At 61.8% G+C, this 21,600-nt stretch overlaps 2 protein-coding genes across 3 annotated transcripts; both read left to right on the top strand.

Moving 5' to 3' along the window:
- Positions 1–810: 810 nt before the first annotated feature.
- VAMP2 (vesicle associated membrane protein 2) lies at positions 811–4,608 on the top strand. The gene is made up of 5 exons (XM_025428449.3): positions 811–909; positions 1,412–1,532; positions 1,987–2,145; positions 2,245–2,296; positions 2,876–4,608. Coding segments are annotated over exons 1-5 (351 nt in total). The 5' UTR covers positions 811–907; the 3' UTR covers positions 2,893–4,608.
- Positions 4,609–6,375: 1,767 nt separating this feature from the next.
- On the top strand, positions 6,376–21,264 carry PER1 (period circadian regulator 1). Of its 2 annotated transcripts, none has more exons than XM_025428451.3 (23): positions 6,376–6,474; positions 11,944–12,348; positions 12,452–12,550; positions 12,656–12,810; positions 12,907–13,028; positions 13,121–13,322; positions 13,478–13,529; positions 13,667–13,809; positions 14,197–14,275; positions 14,353–14,459; positions 14,615–14,768; positions 14,857–14,965; positions 15,057–15,188; positions 15,416–15,521; positions 15,626–15,797; positions 15,885–16,015; positions 16,228–16,404; positions 16,832–17,074; positions 17,988–18,598; positions 19,025–19,211; positions 19,384–19,573; positions 19,865–20,015; positions 20,370–21,264. In XM_025428451.3, the coding sequence occupies exons 2-23, from the start codon at positions 12,074–12,076 to the stop codon at positions 20,655–20,657; spliced, it is 3,885 nt and encodes a 1,294-aa protein (XP_025284236.1). In that variant the 5' UTR covers positions 6,376–6,474; positions 11,944–12,073; the 3' UTR covers positions 20,658–21,264. The 2 variants fall into 2 exon arrangements, with proteins under 2 accessions (XP_025284236.1, XP_025284235.1); XM_025428450.3 differs by lacking the exon at positions 6,376–6,474 and adding an exon at positions 10,311–10,469.
- Positions 21,265–21,600: the final 336 nt, after the last annotated feature.

The following is a 21,600-nucleotide window of genomic DNA, read 5'->3' as shown; positions in this document are numbered from 1 at the left end:
TCCAAAACCCCCTTTCTGTCGCAGTCTGGGATCAGAAGCTGAGCTCTCCTCTGTTACCTGGGAGCGGCCCCAACTCTGGGGCAGAGCTGGGTTTTGGCCGGGTCCGCAGCCACCACGGCCACCACGTGAAGCAGCCGCATGGGACAGCCTAGTGCCCTCCTCCGTCGGCCTTAACCTTGCCCTACCTCGGTCAAGCACCTCTGGTCTGCGCCCCGGTTGGGTTGTGAGGAGCTCACACACCCTGCAGTGGCTTGGTGGGGGCGGGGGCGGCCTGCCTCTTCTGCTTTCCTTCACAGCCGAACTCAGCGGCCGGGGCCCCAAGCCCGCCAGGCCTCCCCTGAGCTGTCCACCTGCAGGGCTGGCGGAGGGGGGGGGGGAGGGCCCCAGCTCCCGCCGCCGCTGGCCCACCGCAGCAGCAGGGGGCCCGGCAACCTGCACCTGCCCCTTCCCACGGCCCACCCAGCCGGCTGCAAACGCTGGAGCCGGTCGCCAGCGCGCAGGCCGAGGCCTCGCGGTGTGTGGGGGGTGCGCACTGGTTTGCGGGTTTCGCGGGTGCGGGCGGACGTAGCCTGGGGCTCACGGGCACCCTCGAGGCCGGAGGCGGGGGACGGAGAGGCGTGGGGCTGCCGTGAGGGCTGCGGCCGGATGCGCGGGGATCGCGGCTCCCCAAGCTGCGGCAGGTGGGGGGCCGCCCCGCCGCGCCCCGCCCCCACCGCCCCGCGCCCGCCGCGCCCCGCCCCCGCCCGCAGTGCCCGGATGTGGGTGACGTGCGGCCGCCATCTTCCCGTCCCGGGCAGCCAGCGCCAGTCGGAGCCAGCGCGAGCCGCCGCCGCCGCCGCCGCCGCCGCCGCCGCCGCCGCCGCCGCCGCCGCCGCCGCCGCCGAGCCGTCCGCCTGCCGCCCCCGCCATGTGAGTCGGCCGCCCGCGCCCGCACCGGGCCTGCCCGCGCCGGCCGCCGCCCTTGGGAGCCGGTCCGGGGAGCGCCCGGGGTTCGGCCGGCGCCCCGAGGCCAGGCCGGCGCCCGTGACTGCGCGCGGGCGGCTGCAGAGAGCGCCGCGTCCCGGGCTGGCCGCGCGGGCGGAGGCCGCGGGAGGGAGCGGGCCCGCCGTCCGCCGCCCCTGGCCTCGCCGCCGCCCGTCATTGCGGGTCGACCCCGCACCTTGTCTTGGAGGTCGCCCTCATTTGACGGACGGGGAAACTGAGGCCCCCTCAGGAGGGGGGAGGGGGCCTGACTCAAGGTCACGCAGCTGGGCGGCCGTGGGGCCGGACGCCGCGCAGGGCTCCCCTCGGTGGCCTTCCTCCGGGGAAGGAGAAAGGGAGGGACGGATGGATGGACAGGAGGATGGGCGGAGCCCTGGCCGCGGGGCCGGCGGCTCCAGGCCTCGGGTCTTACTCCGTCCCTGCCCCTCAGGTCGGCTACCGCTGCCACCGCCCCCCCTGCCGCCCCGGCTGGGGAGGGAGGCCCCCCGGCGCCCCCTCCAAACCTCACCAGTAACAGGAGACTGCAGCAGACCCAGGCCCAGGTGGATGAGGTGAGTGTGGGGGGTGTCAGGCGGCGGGAAGGACCCCGACGGTTGGCACCGGTGGGGAGGGGGCATCCTGTGTTGGAGATGCTGAGTTTATGAGTTTAGGGACAAAGACGTACCCTGCCCCTGCCCAGCTCAGCTTGCATTTGGAACGGCCTGGGGTGTTAGTCAACCTTGATGGGCTGGGGAGTTTGGGTCCCGGCAGGTGTGGTCTGGCGACGGACAGGCTGCTTAGAGGGTGCTGCTCTGACATCTGAGATGTCTTGTCTGGCTGTCAGCATGCCCCTGATGTGTGCTCCTTACATGTCCCCAGGTGTGCTAGGGATGTTCTCTGTGTGTCCTTGGCATGTTAGCCGGGCAGCATCGGGGTGCATGTTCACTCTGTGGGTGCATGGTTGAGGACTGTGCCCTCACTGAGGCGGCCTTGGCACACCCCCTGCCTCGTGGGCCCCTCCTTCAGGTGGTGGACATCATGAGGGTGAATGTGGACAAGGTCCTGGAGCGGGACCAGAAGCTGTCCGAGCTGGACGACCGTGCAGATGCACTCCAGGCAGGGGCCTCCCAGTTTGAAACAAGCGCAGCCAAGCTCAAGCGCAAATACTGGTGGAAAAACCTCAAGGTAAGGGTGGAGGCACGCAAGAGGGCTGGCATGAGAACTGGTGGGTGACGAGGGTGTCACGGTCTGTATCACTGACCCTCCCCCCTTTCTCGCCCCCAGATGATGATCATCTTGGGAGTGATTTGCGCCATCATCCTCATCATCATCATCGGTGAGTAGGGCAGGATTGGCTAGGGCCCTTTCTCTGGAGGGGTTTCCCCTTCTAGGTCTTGAAGGTCATTAACCTAGTTTGTACTATTCAGCAGAAAGTATATATAGCTGGCAGTGCAGCTCTGATTCATCTAGAGCCCCAAACCTTGCTGCACTTTGTTTGGTTCTAGGCAATTCTTGTTAAGATTTTTGGAAACAGGAAAGCTGGTGGATCAGCACTGCTCCCTTGAGGATCCTTTTTGGGCCTAAACCTAGTCTGGGAACCCTGGAATTGGGAAGTGGGAGAGCAGGTGAGGCCCAGGGGCTTGAGACATGGCTAGGAAGCCAAACACCCTACTGTTTGAGAGCTTGTGGGCCAGACACACAGATAGATGATTGGAGTCTGTGGCCCCAAGGCCATACTGTGGAGTTGTAGAGACCTTGGAACCTACCAGCCCAGTCTGTTGCTTTACAGATGGAGAACCTAAGGCCAAGAGGGCTGGGGAGTGGGGAGGCTGGGAGCAGGGCCAGGCCTGATACACTGCTTTCTCTCTCTTTCTTTCTCCCCCCTCTCTCCTTCCTTCTCTTTCCCTCTCTACAGTTTACTTCAGCTCTTAAACCCCTGAGGAGCCCGCCCTGCCCAGAGAAGGGCCTCTCCCCATCTCCCCCCACCCCATCCCCAGCAGCTCCTCCACCTCTCAGCCATATCTTCCAGCCCCCTCCCCTGGATCCGCGTGTGTGTGTCCCCGTGTGTGTGCACCCCTGTAAATAGCCAGCTGTTATTTATACATATATAATATTATATATATTTGGTCTGTTTGTAGTTTTATTACTAGAAGATTTTTCCGGTTGTCCTTAACACCCCTTCCTGAGGTTCCCATCTCTTTTCTCTTTTCCTCCTTCCCCTTCTGTCTCTTCCTGACCAGCCCTGAATCCCTTCATTTGCATCTGCTATGCAATAGTCCCTCTTCCTCTTTTCCTTCCCTTGGATTTAGCAGATCCTTCCTCCTACCCTGGCCTTCCCCATACCTCCACTACCTACAAAAAAAAGAAAAAAAAAAGGAAAAAAAAGAAAAAACGAAAAAAAAAAAAAAAAAAAAAAAAAGCAACTGTCCAGGCCTCCCTGGGTGCATCTTTGCATCTTTGGGAGGCCCTGAGACTGGCCCCACTTGGTCCTAAGAATCCCAAGGTCTTCTGGGAGCTTCCAGCATGTTAATTAGCATTCATTTACATACTGACATCCCTTTTGGTTTCCTCTTTTTTTGTTCCATTACTCTTCATTCTTTGAACCCGTGTTTCTTTTTTACTGAGGAGTTAGTCCCCACGGTCCTTGTATCAGTCTTTCATTTGCATGACATTACTTGCAGGTGGTGGGAGCCTGGGCTTTTGGGGAGCCAGGCCCTTCCGGCCCCCCAGAATCACCCCCTCCTGGCCCCTCTAGTCTGGTTTGCCTCCCTATCCCCATTTCCCAAACCTCTTGTCCCTTCCTCCCCCATCCCCCAGCTGGTGTGTAAGTGTCTTGGAGTTCAGTGTGTCTTGATGGACCAATAGTTTTGCCACTTGGAGTCTCTCCCCACATTCCTGCTCCCCAGTTTTCATGTGGGGCACTCAACCGACATTCCCATGGGGTCTCCCTCCCTCCCATCCTCCTGATCTGCCTCCTCCTCCTCCCATCAGGAGAGTTTGGGGGTTGGCCACAATCTGACTCTTTGGGAGAGATGGCTGCCAGTGTGTGGGGGGTCATCACTGCCTTGGGGAGGAGTGGGGCAGGGCAGAGAATCCCCCCAATTCCTGCCTGAAATCTGGCCCCACCCTTGCTGGGGGTTGGACTGAAAACTCCCCTCCCCAATTTGAGGGGGTGTTGCTCCCATCACTGCCCAGCTCCTCTGACTGCCCCCCTGAATTCAGGGCGGGGGTACTAGTCACTGCCAATGTGTGTATGGGACTTGCTGGAAGATGGGGATTCTCGCCCCTCTCCAGGGCAGTTGAGCCCAGAGAGTTGTCTTCTCCTTAGGTGAAGTGATAGAGGAAGGGTCTAATGTCTTTAAATGGCACAATTTTAGGGGTCTGAGGGTGCAGTCCCTTAACCTGGAGGGGACCCCCCCAAACTCTTTCTTCCCCCCACACTCAAGGTTTCTGTATGGAGGGGGAGCAGGGAGATCTAAGCTGTGGTGTGAAAGGGTAGGGAGAGATGCTGGGGGTGGGGGTGCTGTGTTCTATACCCCCCCATATTATCCCAGTGTCCCCTGCCCCCCCCCTCCCTCCCCCCATGCCCCCAATTCTGTGACGCATCCAGATTGTGAAAATGTACAATAAATGTGTAATGAGTAACCAGTTAGTGTGTGTGCTGAGACCTTTTCTTAACCAGTGGGAAGGGTACAGGATCTGCAGGTCTAACAGGAAAGTTGAGAAGATACATTCGAAATGGACTGAGCTTTGCTGGAGGGCCTGACCTTGGGCAGAGCCAAGTGTGATTCCCATAGTGGCCACGGGTGGGCATCAGGCGCTGCTGGAGGAAGTGTTGTCGATTGCCAGGGTCAGCCTGGTGAACCTTGAGACTCCAGCTTCCCAACTTCCCTGGTTTCTCTTCTCTGGAGGCATGCTCTTGCGCTTTATGGCTCCCTCTCTACCCCTTGATTTAATTCCCAGATGCTCTGCAGTTGCTCCCGGGGTCATTTATTCCTAGGCCTGAAGTAGATGGCCAACTTCTGCAAACGTCCCCTCCCCTTGGTGCCTCTCACAGGGCTGGCATCCTGGAGGGGTTAACAAATAACAGAGCAGGGCAGCCCTGGGTGGCTCAGTGGTTTAGCGCCTGCCTTTGGCCCAGGGCGTGATCCTGGAGACCCAGGATCTAAGTCCAACGTTGGGCTCCCTGCATGGAGCCGGCTTCTCCCTCTGCCTGTGTCTCTGCCTCTCTCCCTGTGTCTCATGAATAAATAAATAAAAATCTTAAAAAAAAAAAAAAAAAAAAAAGGTCTAGAGGCGCCTGGGTGGCTCGGTCCATTAAGGGTCCTGGGATCGAGACACTCCCCCCGCCCCCCATTGGGCTCCCTGCTCAGCAAGGAGGCTGCTTCTCTCTGCCCACCCCTTGTGCTCTCTCAAATAACAGGAAATCTTAAAAAAAAAAAAAAAAACAAATAAACGTTCTAAGGGTCCCAGGTGATCTTAAAATTACGCCGTCCTAAAAGCCTCGTTCAACGAGGACTACGTTCCTCACGGTGCTCAGGGCGCTCGCGTACTGCATCTACGGAGGTTTCCCTGCTGCCCCGGACCCGCCCCTTTACAGTGTCAGGGACCTGGCTTTAAACTGCGGCCTGATCCCTGACTGGAGTGTTAATCCAGACAGATTATGCAACCTCTCTGGAGCCCAGGCTCCTTTGTGGGGCGGAGTAGTAGTGGGACGGCCTCTGGGCTTGTGACAGGCGCCTAGCTTGGTCCACAGAGAACGACCCGGGGGGCAGCCGCCATCATCATCATCATCATCATCATCATCACGGAGCGCTGAGGTCTGAAGGCTGCTCCACAGTTAGGCCGGCCCCTTCCAGCTTCACGGGGCCTTAGAGACACAGGGCCGGAGACCCAGCGCGGGGGAGCGCCCCGGTTACGCCCGGGTCGGCTCGCCTGGGTCTCGGCCCAAAGCTCCCCAACCACGCCACCGCCGCTCACATCGGCGCTTGCGTGCAGGTCACATTCGCTGCGCCTGCGCACACTCCGCGGGCTCTGGTTAGAGTGTCGTCAAGGAAAATCCCCAGCTTCCAGGTAAACAAGTTGCCGCGTGAGACTGCCGGCACGTGTCCTCTACAGCTCCGAGACCTCCCGGCCTATGAGAAACTTTGGAGGGCGGGACAGGCAGGTCGGAGGATGGGCCACAGCCAATAAGAACTTCTGAAGTGGATGGAGGCGTGACTTTCGGCCAGGCTCCCAATCAACGCGCCGGGGCGGCCCCTCTCGCACGTGGAGCTGTCGCTGCGGGCGGGCAAGCTGACCAATGAGCAGATGACGGCGGCCACGGGCGCCAATGGCGGCTGCGCGGGGGCCGGACGGCCGCACGCGGCGCGGGGCATGGGTCGGGGCCCCCGGGCCAATGAGCTCGAGGGGCGTGGCCGCGTGGCGAGTGGGCGGGCCTGGGGTGGGGGGAAGCCTGTCCCGGCGCCTCGGTTCGGCAGGGGAAGAAGCCGTGGCCTCTGCTTGCGCGCCAGGGTGAGTGCTCGCGGGTGGGAGGAGACGAGCAGCGGCCGTGTGTGCTTCTCCCGAGTGCTGCGTCCAGATGGGGGCGGTATCAATGGAGTGGGACGGGGGGTCGATCGAATGCAAGATCGCCGCGGGGGGAGCTCTGAGGATCGTGGGGCATGGGACCCTAGGCTCAGCTCCGCAGGGACGAGGGCGGGAGTCTCCGACATCTGACAGATCCCTCACTGCTCTAGGTGCCTGGACCACTCCCCACCCTCAACCCCGACTGGCCCAGGGGGTCCTGGGAAGGTGGGCTCGGAAGCCCTCAGCTACCCGAGGGAGCCGAGACCCCTACCCCCGGGGTCCCTGACAGTGCGTGGGAGCCGTTCCAGCCCTTGGCTACTGTTTAGATAGGCACCCTAAGCACTTAAAAGACACAGGGGTTCTGAGGCTGGAGGGAGGCCCTGGTAGGGCAGGTCGGAGGGTACCAAAGGGTTGACATGGTGATTCGAGAAAGGGTGGTGAGATGATGTGTGTGATCCTGAGCCCGTCGCATCCGTCGCGGATCTGGATATCGTTCTCCTGCGTAGAGCGGAGGGGCTCCAGAGGCCCACCTTAGAGCCCTCCCTGGGAGTAAAGGTGGAGTAGCTACTGTCCTGAGAGGGAGGGCAGGGTTGTGCGGATTGTCTGTGCATGTGTCTTCCTGAGCCCCTGGACGCCAGGAGGCTCCAACCTCTCCGTATAGCTTTGCTTTCTGTACAAACAGCCGGACCTGTGGCATGGTGACCCGGGGTTGGGTGGAAGAGTGAGCCGGTGGGGCCCCTAGGAAATCCCTGGGTTCAGTGGCTGCTGGGGTGATCACAAGGACTTTGTGAGCGTGTGAAAACTGGGGCTAAGATGATCGGGGGCGCATGTGGGGAGTGCAGACTGGATGTCTGAGACCAGGCTCTGGGAGAGAAGGGGCTGGGTAGATCTATGTTCTAGGCACCAAACTTAGAATCGGCTGTATATTAGAGAAGTGCTGATCCCCCAAATGCTGGGAATCACCGCACAGGTGCCCAAAAGGTAAGATGCCAGAATGACAAGCCATCATCAGAGCTCAGAGCTTAACCGTGGGCTCCATTTCTTAACAGCCGAGAACACATTGTGAGGCAAATTCAGTAACTTCTGAGCCTTAGTTGGTTCTGTGGAATGAGGGTAATCCCCATCACCCAGGGTTGTTCTGGGGATTAAATAAGATAATAGACGTATGGTGTTTAGTGCAATGCCTGGGGCATGGCCTAATGTTTTTGTTTGGCTTTTAGCTAAAAAACCAAAACCCAAAAAACAAAAAAGCCTATAGGATCTCAAAACAACAGTGACAGGAATGCTGTGGTTGGGAACTATTCTCATTCTCAAGTTTTTCTACAAATTTTGGTGACTCCCTCCTCATTTCCCTCTTGGCCTTCTGTTGGTCAGGCACCAACCCAAACCCTCTCCCAGGATCCAGGCCCCGACCTGGGCCACTTGCTCTGTCCCAGTTCGTTTTCCTCATCCTACACCCATTCTTCTCCGCGCCCCTCCTCCCCTCTCTTTGCTGCCATAGTAACAAGAGATTCCAGCTCCGAGGGGGCCTCTGGGAAGGAGCAAAGGTGCGTGTTCTCTCGCAGAACCTGGGCCTCCAGCGTCTCCGCCCCAGCTCTTTGGGATACGGCCAGCAGATGTGTACAGTTTGGCAGAGGGGGGAAGCCAGTGCCAGGAGCTGCGAGAACAGGCCGAGGGGAGGGCGGCTGCGAATCTCGAGAGGAGAGCCAGGCGCAGGGGCGGGGGCGGGGGACCCCTTCCTCCTAATCCTCTCTCCAGGAATCCCTGGCTTTGGGACAGGACGGCTGTCTTCGGTTGGGGGAGGCGCCCAGGCTGGGTGCATGTCCTGGGCCGCCGGCCAAGAGAACACGATGTTCCCAAGTGCGCTGGCCGCCGCCCTCTCGGGCTGGCCGCCTCCCAAACCGCTGCCTCTCCAGCCTCCCCGTCCCACATTCCCCGGCTGACTTGCTCCGCCCTCTTCCTCCGCTTTGACGTCACCGCTCCCTCCCGCCCCCTCTCCTCCATTGACGGCAGCAGGGCCTGGTTACTGTGGGGACTGGGAGGCAGGACAGCCGGGGCCTTGGGAACTGGTGGGGTGGCTGCGGGAGCGCTGGACCCCTTTGTCTACGCAGAACACAGACGTGGAGGTGGGGGTAGGAGAGCCCGGGCTGCCCGTTTATGCGGAGATCACACCCATACCCCGGAGGAGAGCCGGGGAGCAAGGAAAACCGGGTTTCCAGAGGAGAGGTGTCTGCACATGAGACAAGGGACCAGGCCACAGTTTAGGAGTTGGGGGGACATTTCCAAGGAGATGACACTGAAGAACCAGACTCCTGAGTCCTTTGTTTACTGTGTTTCCTGGCTTTGGTTTTTCTGGGTTGTTTTATGACCCCGCTGTGCCCCATCTTTTGCACAGAGCCCTCCCCTTGCCCCCTCCACAGGGATGGCCATTGTTAAGGAGAGCTTAGGCCACGTGACAGTGAGGGAGTGCACCCCCATCTGATTATGTCAGCGTCAGCTTGGGGACCTCTTCAATTGCCACCCACAGTAACAGGGAGCCCTGGGAGGCACTACTCATGGCCGTCTTGGATGGAACAGTGTGTCACTGCGGTTGTTCCCCAGCTCATCCTGGCACTTTATTTCCCCAAATCAGGACTCAGTGTTCTGTCCCCCTCCCCTTTACAGAAAGCATGCTTTCCAGCTCCTGCTCCATCGCTGAGACCCCTTGTCCTCCCTCAACCTATCCTTGTTTACAACAAAGTCACTGTATTTATTGATCACCTATGGTGCTACATCAGGCTGTGTCCTGGGTACTGGGGAATACAATGAGGTGACAGATGAGGTCCTCGGCTTTCTATTGTCCCAGTGGTGGGGATCTGAAGCCCTTGCCGCCCACCTGTGTCTCTCTAGGGTCCCACTTGCTCTCTTCCCTTGGCCACTCCCTTTGTTTCCCTGTAGTCCTGGCTTCCTGGCCCCCACTTTGGGGCAGTCCTGACTGTGGGTGGCTGCATCCTCAGGAGAGAAGCAGCAACTGTCATTGGGTACGGAAGCACCTGGCATTGTTTCCTTTCACAGCCTTTAAGGACCCTGGCTGCCCCTTTTGTCCTCCCCTGCACTCCACCCCCTATCACATGGGAACTCTCAATTGCTATCGTCGTGGCTGTCCACAGGATCTGAAGTCTCAGAGGAAGAGGCTGGATAAAATGGCTTTATTGTGATGACAAGGGTGGACGGAGGAACCCAGGAGAGGCCAAGCTGGGTTTCTGTGTGCCCCACCCCCTCTCACCTGTCCTCCCAGGGACCAGCCATCTCATCCAGCCTGGCCCACCCCCAGGGTCTGCGTTCCTTTCCCCCACCTCTGGCAAGGCCAAGGTGTCCTGTTCTGCAGGGCTGTACAGTCCAGGGAGTGGACTTCTCTTAAGCACCCACCGCAGCCCGGCGATTCCCCTGAAGGGCAGCTTACCTCCCGACCCCTCCCTCCCTTCCTCCCTCCCTTCCTCCCTCCCTCTTTCCCTCCCTCCCTCCTTCCCTCCCTCCTTCCCTCCCTCCTTCCCTCCCTCCTTCCCTCCCTCCTTCCCTCCCTCCTTCCCTCCTCCCTCCCTCCTCCCTCCCTCCTCCCTCCCTCCCTCCTTCCCTCCCTCCCGTTATTCACTGTGCAAGGCGTTCTAAGCCCGTTGGCTGCGTGGTGGTGTCTGGGGCCCTTCAGCCCAGCGCCAGCACCCAGGTCCACGTGCGCCCGTGTGTGTGACACAGCCCTGACCTCAGTAGGGGCCAGTAGCCAATCAGGCGCCGGGACGGGATCCCCAGCCAATCGGGGGCGGGGCCTGCGGCTCCGCGGCAGGAGGCCAATGAGGGGCAGTGCCTGGCATTATGCAACCCGCCTCCTGGCCCCGCGAAGCTTCCACTCGGCGGAGGGCTGCAACGGCGGCGGGCAGGAGGCCGGAGAGAGCTCGCGCGGCCAGGTAGGCATCCCCAGGGCCCCCCGGGGCCGGTCTCCTGCGCCGAGTCGGGCCGCCGCCGTTTCCAGCCTCAGGCTCTGCTTTGGGCCCCGGCGCTCGGACCGCGTGCCGGCAATCCGCCTTCCCTGGCGCGGCCCACCCCCTCTGTGCCGTCGGGAACCGAGGTGTTCCTCGCAACCCTGCATCGGCTGTCCGCGCGCCTGATCCGCTTACCTGAACCCCGGCCTTGACCTCTCCTCCCAGCGAGCCCGGACCCACACCCGAACCTCGGCAGGCAGACCCCCGCCGCCTTTCTCGTCACTCGGGGGTCCCTGCTTTTGCCCCGGCTCCGGGACCCCTTCAGGCTTTCCGCGCTCCCCGCCCTCCCCCCTCCAGGCCCTGGCCCCGCGCCGGCCGTGATGTAAGCCTGGTTCAGGCTGGAACATCCCGTTCCCGGCGCTAGTTCCTGCTGCTGGCCACAGCCTTCCTTTTTCTACTGGCGCTCAGAAAATGCTCCGGGGGTTGGGGGTGTGGTTGGACGAGGAGTAGGGGACGAACTACCCTCTGGCGGCGGTGTGGCCCCTGCTCACAGCTCAGTGTGTCCGCTTCGGATGGGGGTGGGGTGATGGGGTGGAATCTGTAAAAGTAGAGGGCCGAGGAGAGAGGATTCCCGTGTCCCTGACAATGGCGGGTGCCGGCGTGGGGTCTGGGGGCCGGGAGAACGAGCAGGGGCCGGTGTCGCCTCGTCTTGACCAGAATGGCCGGGATCCCGGCGAGCGCCGGGCGGAGGAGCCTTTGAGCCGAGGGCGGTGGCAGTTGTGTTTTGCCCTGGGGACCAGGGTCGGCCGCTGGAAACCCGATGGGCTGCCCTTCTTCGTGTGGCCACCGGGCCCTCCCGGGCCTGAGGGTGCATTCGAGGTGGGCGACCCGCGGCCGCGCCCGCCAGCGTGGGAGTGGGTCGATCCCCGGCTCCGTCGGGAAATGGGGGAGGGGTCGCCCCTCCCGCCCTCCCGTGGTCCCTCCAGCAACCGCTGAGCTCAGCTGCTGACGTCGGTTTCCTTGGCGACCGCGGCGGCGGCGGAAGCGCGTGGTGGGGCCGCGCGAGTCCGTGCGCATGTGCGGCGGGGGTGGTGCCGCCCCCGGATAAAATTAGCCCGGAGGCCTAAATATAGGAGGCGACCGGCTTGCCCCCTGCCCCGAGGCCTCGCAGTCCGGGCAGAGTGGGGGCCTGCTGGGGATCTGGGGATAGAAAGCGCCCGGGCTTTGGCTCCGCTCTCCTGGGCCACGGTGGCAGGGGCCGTGGATGGAGGAAGGCCCGAGAAAGGCCCCTTCCCACCTGCAGCAGCCCCCCTACCCGCATGGGAAGCAGAACTTGCCCAGGCTCCCTGTCGGCGGGATGCCTGGGTCTCCGGGGACGCGGGGGCACACGGGGGAGGTCTGGGTGAAACCCGGCTGCTCACCTTTCTCCAAGCTTGCCTTCTTTGGTCTCCCTGTCCAGGTGCTGTCTGTGATCGAACTTCTCAACCCTCTCACCTCACTCCCCCAGCCAGGCCGCCCGGCCCCCTTGTGTGCTCGTGGTGGCCTCTCTGCCTTCCCTGTTTTCCTCCTGCCCTCCCCATGGCCCAGACATGAGCGGCCCCCTAGAAGGGGCTGATGGGGGAGGGGACCCAGGGCCAGGGGAGTCCTTTTGCCCTGGAGGGGCCCCATCCCCTGGGCCTCTACAGCACCCGTCTTGCCCTGGCCCTGGCCTGGCAGATGACACAGATGCCAACAGCAATGGCTCCAGCGGCAATGAATCCAATGGGCCAGAGTCCAGGGGAGCATCTCAGCGCAGCTCCCATAGCTCCTCTTCTGGCAATGGCAAGGACTCCGCCCTGCTGGAGACCACTGAGAGCAGCAAGAGGTGTGTAGGGATGTATATTGCAGGGTAGGGGAGTAGCTGAGCTAGAGGATAGGCATATGCTGTTGGCCACTTTCTCATCTTGGGTCTGTTGCTTCTCCCCCAGCACAAACTCTCAGAGTCCATCCCCACCCAGCAGTTCCATTGCCTACAGCCTCCTGAGTGCCAGCTCAGAGCAGGACAACCCGTCTACCAGTGGCTGCAGGTTCGTGGGCTTGGGGGCCAGAGGAGAGTGTGGGGGGAGTGGGGAGCCTGTGCCCTGATCTGGGGCTAATGTCTCTACCCCCCTCCCTCCCTGTGGGCCCTGCAGCAGTGAACAGTCAGCTCGGGCAAGGACCCAGAAGGAACTTATGACGGCTCTGCGGGAGCTCAAGCTTCGGCTGCCGCCAGAGCGCCGGGGCAAGGGCCGCTCTGGGACCCTGGCCACGCTACAGTATGCTCTGGCCTGTGTCAAGCAGGTGCAGGGTGAGTGTGGCGCTTCCGGGGAAGCCAATGCCAGGTCCTGGGCTCCTGCACTAGGGCAGTCTCCGCACTAAATACCTCACTGCCTTCACCCCGCAGCCAACCAGGAATACTACCAACAGTGGAGCCTGGAGGAGGGTGAGCCTTGTGCCATGGATATGTCCGTCTACACCTTGGAGGAGCTGGAGCACGTCACGTCTGAGTACACGCTTCGCAACCAGGTGAGCCGCAGCCCGGCCTCTCTGTCCTTATGCACCACCCTCCTCACATGCATAGCTGCTGAATCTTCCTCCATCTTCACTTTCCTGCCTAGGATACCTTCTCCGTGGCTGTCTCCTTCCTGACAGGCCGCATCGTCTACATTTCTGAGCAGGCAGGCGTCCTGCTGCGCTGCAAGCGGGATGTGTTCCGGGGCACCCGCTTCTCAGAGCTGCTGGCTCCCCAGGACGTGGGCGTCTTCTATGGTTCCACTGCCCCCTCTCGCCTGCCCACCTGGGGTGCTGGGGCCTCAGCAGGTGAGGCTCCCAAGTGCCTGCGAGGAGGGACCAGCAGTCCCAGGAAGCTCCTGCTGTGAGGGACCCAGGGACCCCAGCGTTTCCTGGCTGGGTGCTTTTCAGCCCAGGGTGAGGTTGGCAGGGGTCATTCTTAGTGCTTTTCTGGTCTGTTCCAGGTTCGGGCCTCAAGGACTTCACCCAGGAGAAGTCTGTCTTCTGCCGTATCAGGTAGCTGGGGGAAGTGGGAGCGGAACCCCTCCCACCCTCCGCTCCCTGCCTCTTTGCTGCGTGGGCGGTGGCCTTGAGGTGAAGGGTGGGTGGCCCTTCACGGAGAGTCACTAATGCCTCTTTCTCTCCCTTGGTAGAGGAGGTCCTGACCGGGATTCAGGGCCTCGGTACCAGCCATTCCGCCTAACGCCATATGTGACCAAGATCCGGGTCTCAGACGGGGCGCCTGCACAGCCATGCTGCCTGCTCATCGCTGAGCGCATCCACTCGGGTTATGAAGGTATGTGGGCATCAGGCCTGGCCTAGTAGGAGGCAGGGTGACTTCCCTGGGCTATGGGTGAAGTCTCCATCCTTCAGAATTTTGGGACAGAGAAGGTACCGGAAGGAAGAAGGTTTGAGGCCGTTTTTAGAGGGTTTGAGGCCGTTTTTAGAGGGAACATTGGACGAGCACCAGGAGCTAGGAGCTGGGAAAGGAGTATGCTTTGATCCTCAGGTTCACTCTGGGTGTGGAGTAGGGGAATTCTCCAGACCCTCTTTGTAGGCTACACAGCCCCGGGCTGAGCTGTGGGGAGGATTGCCAGCCAGCTTGGGCCCTAGGTGGCATGGGCGGGCAGGGAAGCTGGACCCTTCTGGAGAGAACCCAATGGCCACGTTTGCTGTGCCTCAGCTCCCCGGATCCCCCCTGACAAAAGGATCTTCACCACTCGGCATACACCCAGCTGCCTCTTCCAGGATGTGGATGAAAGGTGAGCTCAGGACCTGGAAGAAAATGGGGTGGCCAGGGCTGAGGCCATGGCCACTCTGATGCCACCTCCCTTTTCAGGGCTGCCCCACTGCTGGGCTACCTCCCCCAGGACCTCTTGGGAGCTCCAGTGCTCCTGTTCTTGCATCCCGAGGACCGACCCCTCATGCTGGCCATCCATAAGAAGAGTGAGTTCTCTCTCTCCTGCTCTCCCTTCTCAGCTATCTGCAGGGCTTCTCGATGGCCATGCTTGTGGTTGTATCTTTCGGGGCCTTGGTCTCCCAGGTCCCCAGGGGGTGGTCCTCCGTCCTGCTGAACCTCACCTCATTTCCCACCCCTACAGTCCTGCAGTTGGCTGGTCAGCCCTTCGACCACTCCCCTATCCGTTTCTGCGCCCGCAATGGGGAGTATGTCACCATGGACACCAGTTGGGCCGGCTTCGTGCACCCTTGGAGCCGTAAGGTGGCCTTTGTCTTGGGCCGCCACAAAGTACGCACGTAAGTGGGCCATGCCCCAGGGCTGGCTCCATGGGCTGCGTCTCTGCAGGAGGGGGCAGGCCTCAGCTTACCCTCCCCCACCCCACAGGGCACCCCTGAATGAGGATGTGTTCACTCCCCCGGCCCCTAGCCCGGCTCTGTCTCTGGACTCTGATATCCAGGAGCTCTCGGAGCAGATCCACCGGTTGCTATTACAGGTGAATGTGGAGGGGTGGGGCTTGGAAATGAGATGAGGTAGGGGTGGGGAGCAGGGCTGAGCCATCTAACCCGTTTGTCCTCCTACCTCAGCCTGTGCACAGCCCCAGTCCCAGTGGGCTCTGTGGAGTGGGCCCCATCACTTCCCCAGGCCCTCTCCTCAGCCCTGGCTCCTCCAGTGATAGCAACGGGGGTGATGCCGAGGGGCCTGGGCCTCCTGCACCGGTGAGTGTCCCTCCTCCACTCCACCCTCCAGGCTTGCATTCCCCTGGTGCTCTCAGAACCATCATGGCCAGGCCCAGAGGAGCTCAGCCCCATCTCTCTGCCTTTTCCTTCTGGTCCTGCTCTCACCATGGCCTCCCCGCCTGCTCACTGGTACCTCTCGCTACTCTGTGCCCTGGGCTTCTGATGTTGGCTGGACGCTCCCAATGCTGGCCTGCTCTGTCGCACAGGTGACCTTTCAGCAGATCTGTAAGGATGTGCATCTGGTGAAGCACCAGGGCCAGCAACTTTTTATTGAGTCCCGTGCTCGGCCTATGCCCCGGCCCCGCCTCCCTGGTGAGTTGTTTGGGGTGTGGGTGAGGAGTGAGACCTGGAGGTTCCCTGACTTCCACCCCAACCCAGACAAACTTGTCTCTCTGTTTTCTCTGTCCTTGGCCCAGCTACAGGCATGTTCAAGGCCAAGACACTTTCTGGTCAGTTCCCGGACCCAGAACTGGAGATGGTCCCTGCTCCAGGCCCAGCCCCACTCACCTTGACTCCTGAGGAGGCTGAAAGGAAAGAAGCCTCCAGTTGTTCCTACCAGCAGATTAACTGCCTGGACAGCATCCTCAGGTGAGGCCACTGTGAAACCTTCCCCCACTCGGGCCCTGGCTCACCCCACCTCTAGCCCCACTCTCACCTCCTCTGCCGGCCCCACAGGTACCTGGAGAGCTGTAACATCCCTAGCACGACCAAGCGTAAATGTGCCTCCTCTTCCTCCTGCACCACCTCATCGGCCTCCGACGATGACAAGCAGAGGACGGGTCCAGTCCCTTTGGGGACCAAGAAAGGTAAAGACCTGGCATGTGCCCTGCCCCTGCTGCCCTGTCCTGCTGGCTCTGTGTCTCTACACATCTGCCTTTGGGGCCCCCCACCTTCCTATACCCTGTCCCCCTCTGGGCCTTCAGATATGCAGACTCCTGCCTCCTGTCCATGCCCTCCACCCCTGCCAGATTTCTTCTTCAGATCTCCTGGGGGTAACTGGCACCATCTCTCTGCACAGATCCACCGGCAGTGCTGTCTGGGGAGGGGGCCAGCCTGCAGAAGGAGCCAGTGGTGGGAGGCGCCCTGAGCCCGCTCGCCCTGGCCAATAAGGCAGAGAGCGTGGTATCTGTCACCAGCCAGTGTAGCTTCAGCTCCACCATCGTCCATGTGGGAGACAAGAAGCCCCCGGAGTCGGGTATGGGCCTGGCGTCAATTCGCACACAGAGCCTAGGATGGGGGGGGGGGTTCAGGCGTCAGGTGCCTGCAGTGTTTGAGGGTAAGGGCTGTCGAAAACTCCCAGAGGGTCTTTGGGCATCATCATACATGTGAGGGAAGGGTGAAGGGTGGTGAGCTTTCCTTTGGAGGAGAGAGGAGAGGCATGGAGGTGTCACCCTAAGGCACTGTCACTGGAGGGGACTCTATTCTCTCTTGCTCAGGACCACTTTGCACAGAAATGAGGGCCCAGAACGGGTCCTCAGTGGGGAGGAGGTCAAGAGATGCACCTGGGCCCCGGCTTGGCCGTGGGGCAGTGGCCAGGGGTTGGCTGGGCCACTGAGGGGAGGCTGTGGTGTGGCTGCAGGAATGCCTGAGGTAATTCCAATGACCTGTCTCCCCTTTCTCAGACATCATCATGATGGAGGACCTGCCTGGCCTGGCTCCGGGCCCAGCCCCCAGCCCAGCCCCCAGCCCCACGGTAGCCCCTGACCCTGCCCCAGATGCCTACCGCCCAGTGGGCCTGACCAAGGCCGTGCTGTCCCTGCACACACAGAAGGAGGAGCAGGCCTTCCTCAGCCGCTTCCGAGACCTTGGCCGACTGCGGGCGTTCGACAGCTCTTCCCCGGCCCCCCTGGCCCCTGGCGAGCGAGGTAGCCATCCAGGATGTCCCTGAGCCTTGTCCTCTGCTCAGTCTAGGACCAGACTCTCGGGGGCCAGGGGGTGCTTGAGGGAGACAGTCCTGCTCCAGGGCCCTGGGCTTGTGCTGCCTCCATTGCCAGGGCCGGGCTTAGGGACAGGCCCCCAGCTGGCCTCTCCCCACAAGGCTGGGGTTCTGGGCTGCAGCCAGAGGAGGGCAGCCCTGAGGGGGGCTGGCACTGAGACAGGCAGGCAGAGTTGCTCTGCTCCAGGTAAGCAGTTTTAAGCCGAGTTTGGGGCCAGGGGCCAAAGGACGCCCTCCTATGACCAACTTGTCGCTGGTTAAGAGACCCATAGAGACTCCTGGTTGAAGTCAGGCCAGGCGAGGGACACCTCCCGCTGGGGTTGGGGCTTCAAGGGCAGGATGTCAGCCCTCCAGGTGCCTGAGAGAGGCTCCCTGCAGGCGGACACAGGACCTGGGACTGGGCTTTCCCGCCCGCCTCATCGCTCGAGCTAGGCCGAGCGCGGCCTCGACGGGCAGGAGGAGCGCCCAGGCTGGCATTGCTGTGGGAGTTTGGCGGATGGACCGGAGCCGCCTGCCCCCTCATCCGCGGACCCGCCCTGCTTCCTCCCATCGGCCGACGTGCCCCCGTCTTCCGTACACCCCCAGCTCCCCACCACCTGTAACTTTTCCTCTCCTGGCTCCTTTTGCAATAAATCCCCGTGGCCCTGCCTCCTGTGATTCTTCCCTGAAGGTTCCCTCTCCTTCCCCAGGGTCCCTCCTTGTTCTGTGTGGCCCGGGGGCCGAGCTCTTCCTGGGGCCCTCTCCTGCCCTCACCCTGGTCGGAGTGGCAGGGCAGTGAGGGTGGCAGGGATGCCGACGGCCAGGTTGAGGCCCTTGCTGATAACCCTGGTCTCTCCCCACAGGCTGCCACCATGGCCCCGCTCCCCCCGGTCGCCGACACCACTGCCGATCCAAAGCCAAGCGGTCACGCCACCACCAGACCCCCCGGGCCGAAGCCCCCTGCTATGGCTCCCACCCGCCACCTGTGTCACCCTCCGCCCCCTGGCCCCCCCCACCTGCCACTACTCCCTTCCCGGCTGTCGTCCAGCCCTACCCTCTCCCGGTGTTCTCCCCTCGGGGAGGCTCCCAGTCTCTTGCCTCTGCCCCTACAGCTGGGCCCCCTGCAGCCTTCCCTGCCCCGCTCGTGACCCCAATGGTGGCCTTGGTGCTTCCTAACTATCTGTTCCCTACCCCGTCTGGCTACCCCTATGGGGTCCCCCAGACGCCTGCAGAAGGGCCTCCCACCCCTGCCTCCCACTCCCCTTCTCCGTCCCTGCCCCCACCACCCCCCAGCCCTCCCCGCCGGTCGGACTCGCCTCTGTTCAACTCGAGATGCAGCTCCCCGCTCCAGCTAAACCTGCTGCAGCTTGAGGAGCCCCCCCGTGTTGAGGGGGGTGCCACGGCGGGGGGCCCTGGGAGTAGTGCTGGGCCCCCGCCTCCCAGTGAGGAGACTGCTGAGCCAGAGGCCAGACTGGTGAGCACTGACCCCCTGCCCTGTGTCCTTTCACCAGCTCCCACTTAGCCCCCTTCCCTCCTTCTTCCTCCTCCTTGCACATGTCCCTGACCTGTGTCCTGTGTCTCACTGTCTCAGTCTCCAGAAGATGGTGTCGTAGGGTGGGAAACCCCAGCTAAATTTCTGAAGGAGGCAGAAATCCACTGCCTCATCTGTGGAGTGGGGACAGTCCTGTCTGACAGGTGGCGAGGACATCCCAGTAGCTTCTGAGAGCACTCCTGCCTCCTAGGAAGGGTCCGGCACCTCGTCCCTGCTCTTCCCCAGCTGGCCTTGCTGTCATGGGGTGGGAACAGGGAGCACTGGGCCCAGCCGTGTCCCCACCACCCCCCCAGCCAAAGGAAGCCTTGGTGTTGATCTCTTGATCCTGTCCTGTCCACCCCCCTCCAGGTGGAGGTGACAGAGTCCTCCAACCAGGACGCGCTGTCCGGCTCCAGTGACCTGCTGGAGTTGCTGCTGCAGGAGGACTCTCGATCTGGCACAGGCTCTGCTGCCTCGGGCTCCTTGGGCTCCGGCTTGGGCTCTGGGTCTGGCTTAGGCTCCCATGAGGGAGGAAGCACCTCAGCCAGCATCACACGTGAGTGCCCCTCTCCCTCCCCAAACGCCTGCACCTCAGGGCAGGGCAGTGGAACGGGGAGGCCAGGCCCTCCTCCTGCAGGCCTGGGGGGCTGCAGACATGGCCTTGAGCAAGGGCTCACTGGTGGGTGCAGTGGCTTGATTCTGGTGGCTGCCCCCCCTTTGCTTCACAGGCAGCAGTCAGAGCAGCCACACGAGCAAGTACTTTGGCAGCATCGACTCTTCAGAGGCTGAAGCAGGGGCTGCTCAGGCCAGGGCTGAGCCTGGGGACCAGGTCATAAAGTACGTGCTCCAGGATCCCATCTGGCTGCTCATGGCCAACGCTGACCAGCGTGTCATGATGACCTACCAGGTGCCCTCCAGGTGAGGAGTGTTAGAGGCCCCCTCTGTCCACCTCCCAGTCCACCCTCACTTCCCACCGAATTTAGGGGGTTCTTTTCCCGGGCTGGCTCTGCCCTAGGCCTTCCCGCCCTGCCCCCTGCTCCTCGGAGCCCCACCATTAGTTCCTTTCAGAACAAATTTTCCTGGGTCTTGGAAGCCCTGAACTCCCTGAGCCCTGGTTGAGGGCAGGAGGCATGGGTGGGAAGAATAGTAGCCTTGTGGGCTCTAGCCCTGGCTCCTAGCCTCTACCGTCCAAACCCCCTCCCCGGGCAGGGACATGGCCACTGTGCTGAAGCAGGATCGGGAGCGGCTGCGGGCCATGCAGAAGCAGCAGCCTCGGTTTTCAGAGGACCAGCGCAGGGAACTGGGTGCTGTGCACTCCTGGGTCCGGAAGGGTCAGCTGCCTCGGGCCCTCGATGTGATGGTGAGAGACGATAGGATCGAGGCTGGGGGCTGATCCCCTCCTTGTCCTCGGGGGGGGGGGGGGGTTGATTCTGAAGGATGTTTGCTGCAGGGTTAGATAGCATTTAACCACACGAGTCTTTGTAGACCTTTTCTGGGCCAACGCTATGCAGATGGACACTGTCTTGTGGTGGGTTCTAGATAACAGGGTACAGTACACTTTCCCATCTTGTTGGCCCACATGCATGTGTGTAGACGAGTCTATTTGTTTGGGAGGACATTCTGGGAAGTGCTCCTGGGCTGGGGGACACGAGGAGCTGGGGTGGCAGGTGAGCAGTGAGAATCCCTCCTGACTTCTCCCCTTTCTCCCTCCAAGGCCTGCGTGGACTGCGGTAGTAGCACCCAAGACCCCGGCCACCCCAATGACCCCCTCTTCTCAGAACTGGATGGACTGGGACTGGAGCCTATGGAGGAGGGTGGAGGCGAGGGCGGAGGCGAGGGTGGAGGTGAGGGTGGGGGTGGTGAGGGTGAGGGCGGAGAAGAGGCCCAGGCTCAAGCTGGGGCCAGAGTCTCCAGCTCTCAGGACCTGGCAATGGAGGAGGAGGAACAAGGGGGGAGCTCATCCAGTCCAGCCTTACCTGCCACAGAAAATGGCACCAGTTAGACCACATTTGGGGGCCCCCTCCGAGAGTGCATGAGAAGCTTCCTTCTCCCATGTTCCACCTCTCAGAACTCGGATGTGGCTGGACCAACCAATAGGAGACTGGCCTGGCTTCTCCCACTTAGGGGGCGGGACCCCCGCCAGCAGCCCAGGGTACAGGGGCTGCCAGGGCTTCTGAGGGGGCACAGGGTGGGATTCATAAACCCGGCCCAGAGAAGCCTCATTTCCCACCTCTGGTGAAGAGCCCTTCCTTCCCCTGGGCAAGGTTGCTGACAAGCTGCTGAAGTGGTCTCTCCAAGTCCCGGCTGAGCCCAGTCCCGGCTGAGCCCAGTCCCGGTCCCTGAGGGTTGGGGCTGCACTTATTTATTGGGGGGAGACAGCTCTCTCTCACCTCCTCCCTGGGTGGGAGGAGGAGGGCCTGAGGCCCAAACAGGACCCAGCGGTCCAAACCCCTAGCTGCTCCAGGGTGGGGGAGGTTGGTGGACCATGGAGTCCCTGGTGCTGCCCCTCAGGTGGGACCCAGGTGTTCTCAGCTGTACCCTCTACCGATGGCATTTGTGTTTTTGATATTGTGTCTTGTTATTTTTTAATACAAAGAGAGAAAAACAAACCACCCCGGCCTTTGTGGAATGAAATGTAGGGTTGGGGGGAGGTGTGGCCCCGCTTTCGTGTGTGTGTGTGTGTGTGTGTGTGTGTGTGTGTGCGCGCGCGTGTGCGCCCGCGCGCGCGCAGGGAGAGTGACCGCCCCCTGCCCTGGTACCCCCAGCCCTTGGCGCGGGGCACCCCTGCGGGCAGAAGGGCCTTGCCCTGCCTGTAGCATCTCCTCGGCCCCGGGCGGCTGGTGCCGTCGGGCTCGCCCGCAGAGAGGGGAGCCCGCCCGGCGTGCAGGGGCCCCGAAGCAGGTGAGGGTGCTGCTCTGGCACCGGATCCCACGCAGCAGAGGGCC

Source organism: Canis lupus, chromosome 5 (genome assembly GCF_003254725.2).
Source record: "Canis lupus dingo isolate Sandy chromosome 5, ASM325472v2, whole genome shotgun sequence".
Classification (NCBI taxonomy): Eukaryota; Metazoa; Chordata; class Mammalia; order Carnivora; family Canidae; genus Canis; species Canis lupus.
The sequence above is the reverse complement of the archived record's forward strand: the minus strand, read 5'-3'. Positions and strand labels throughout refer to the sequence as shown.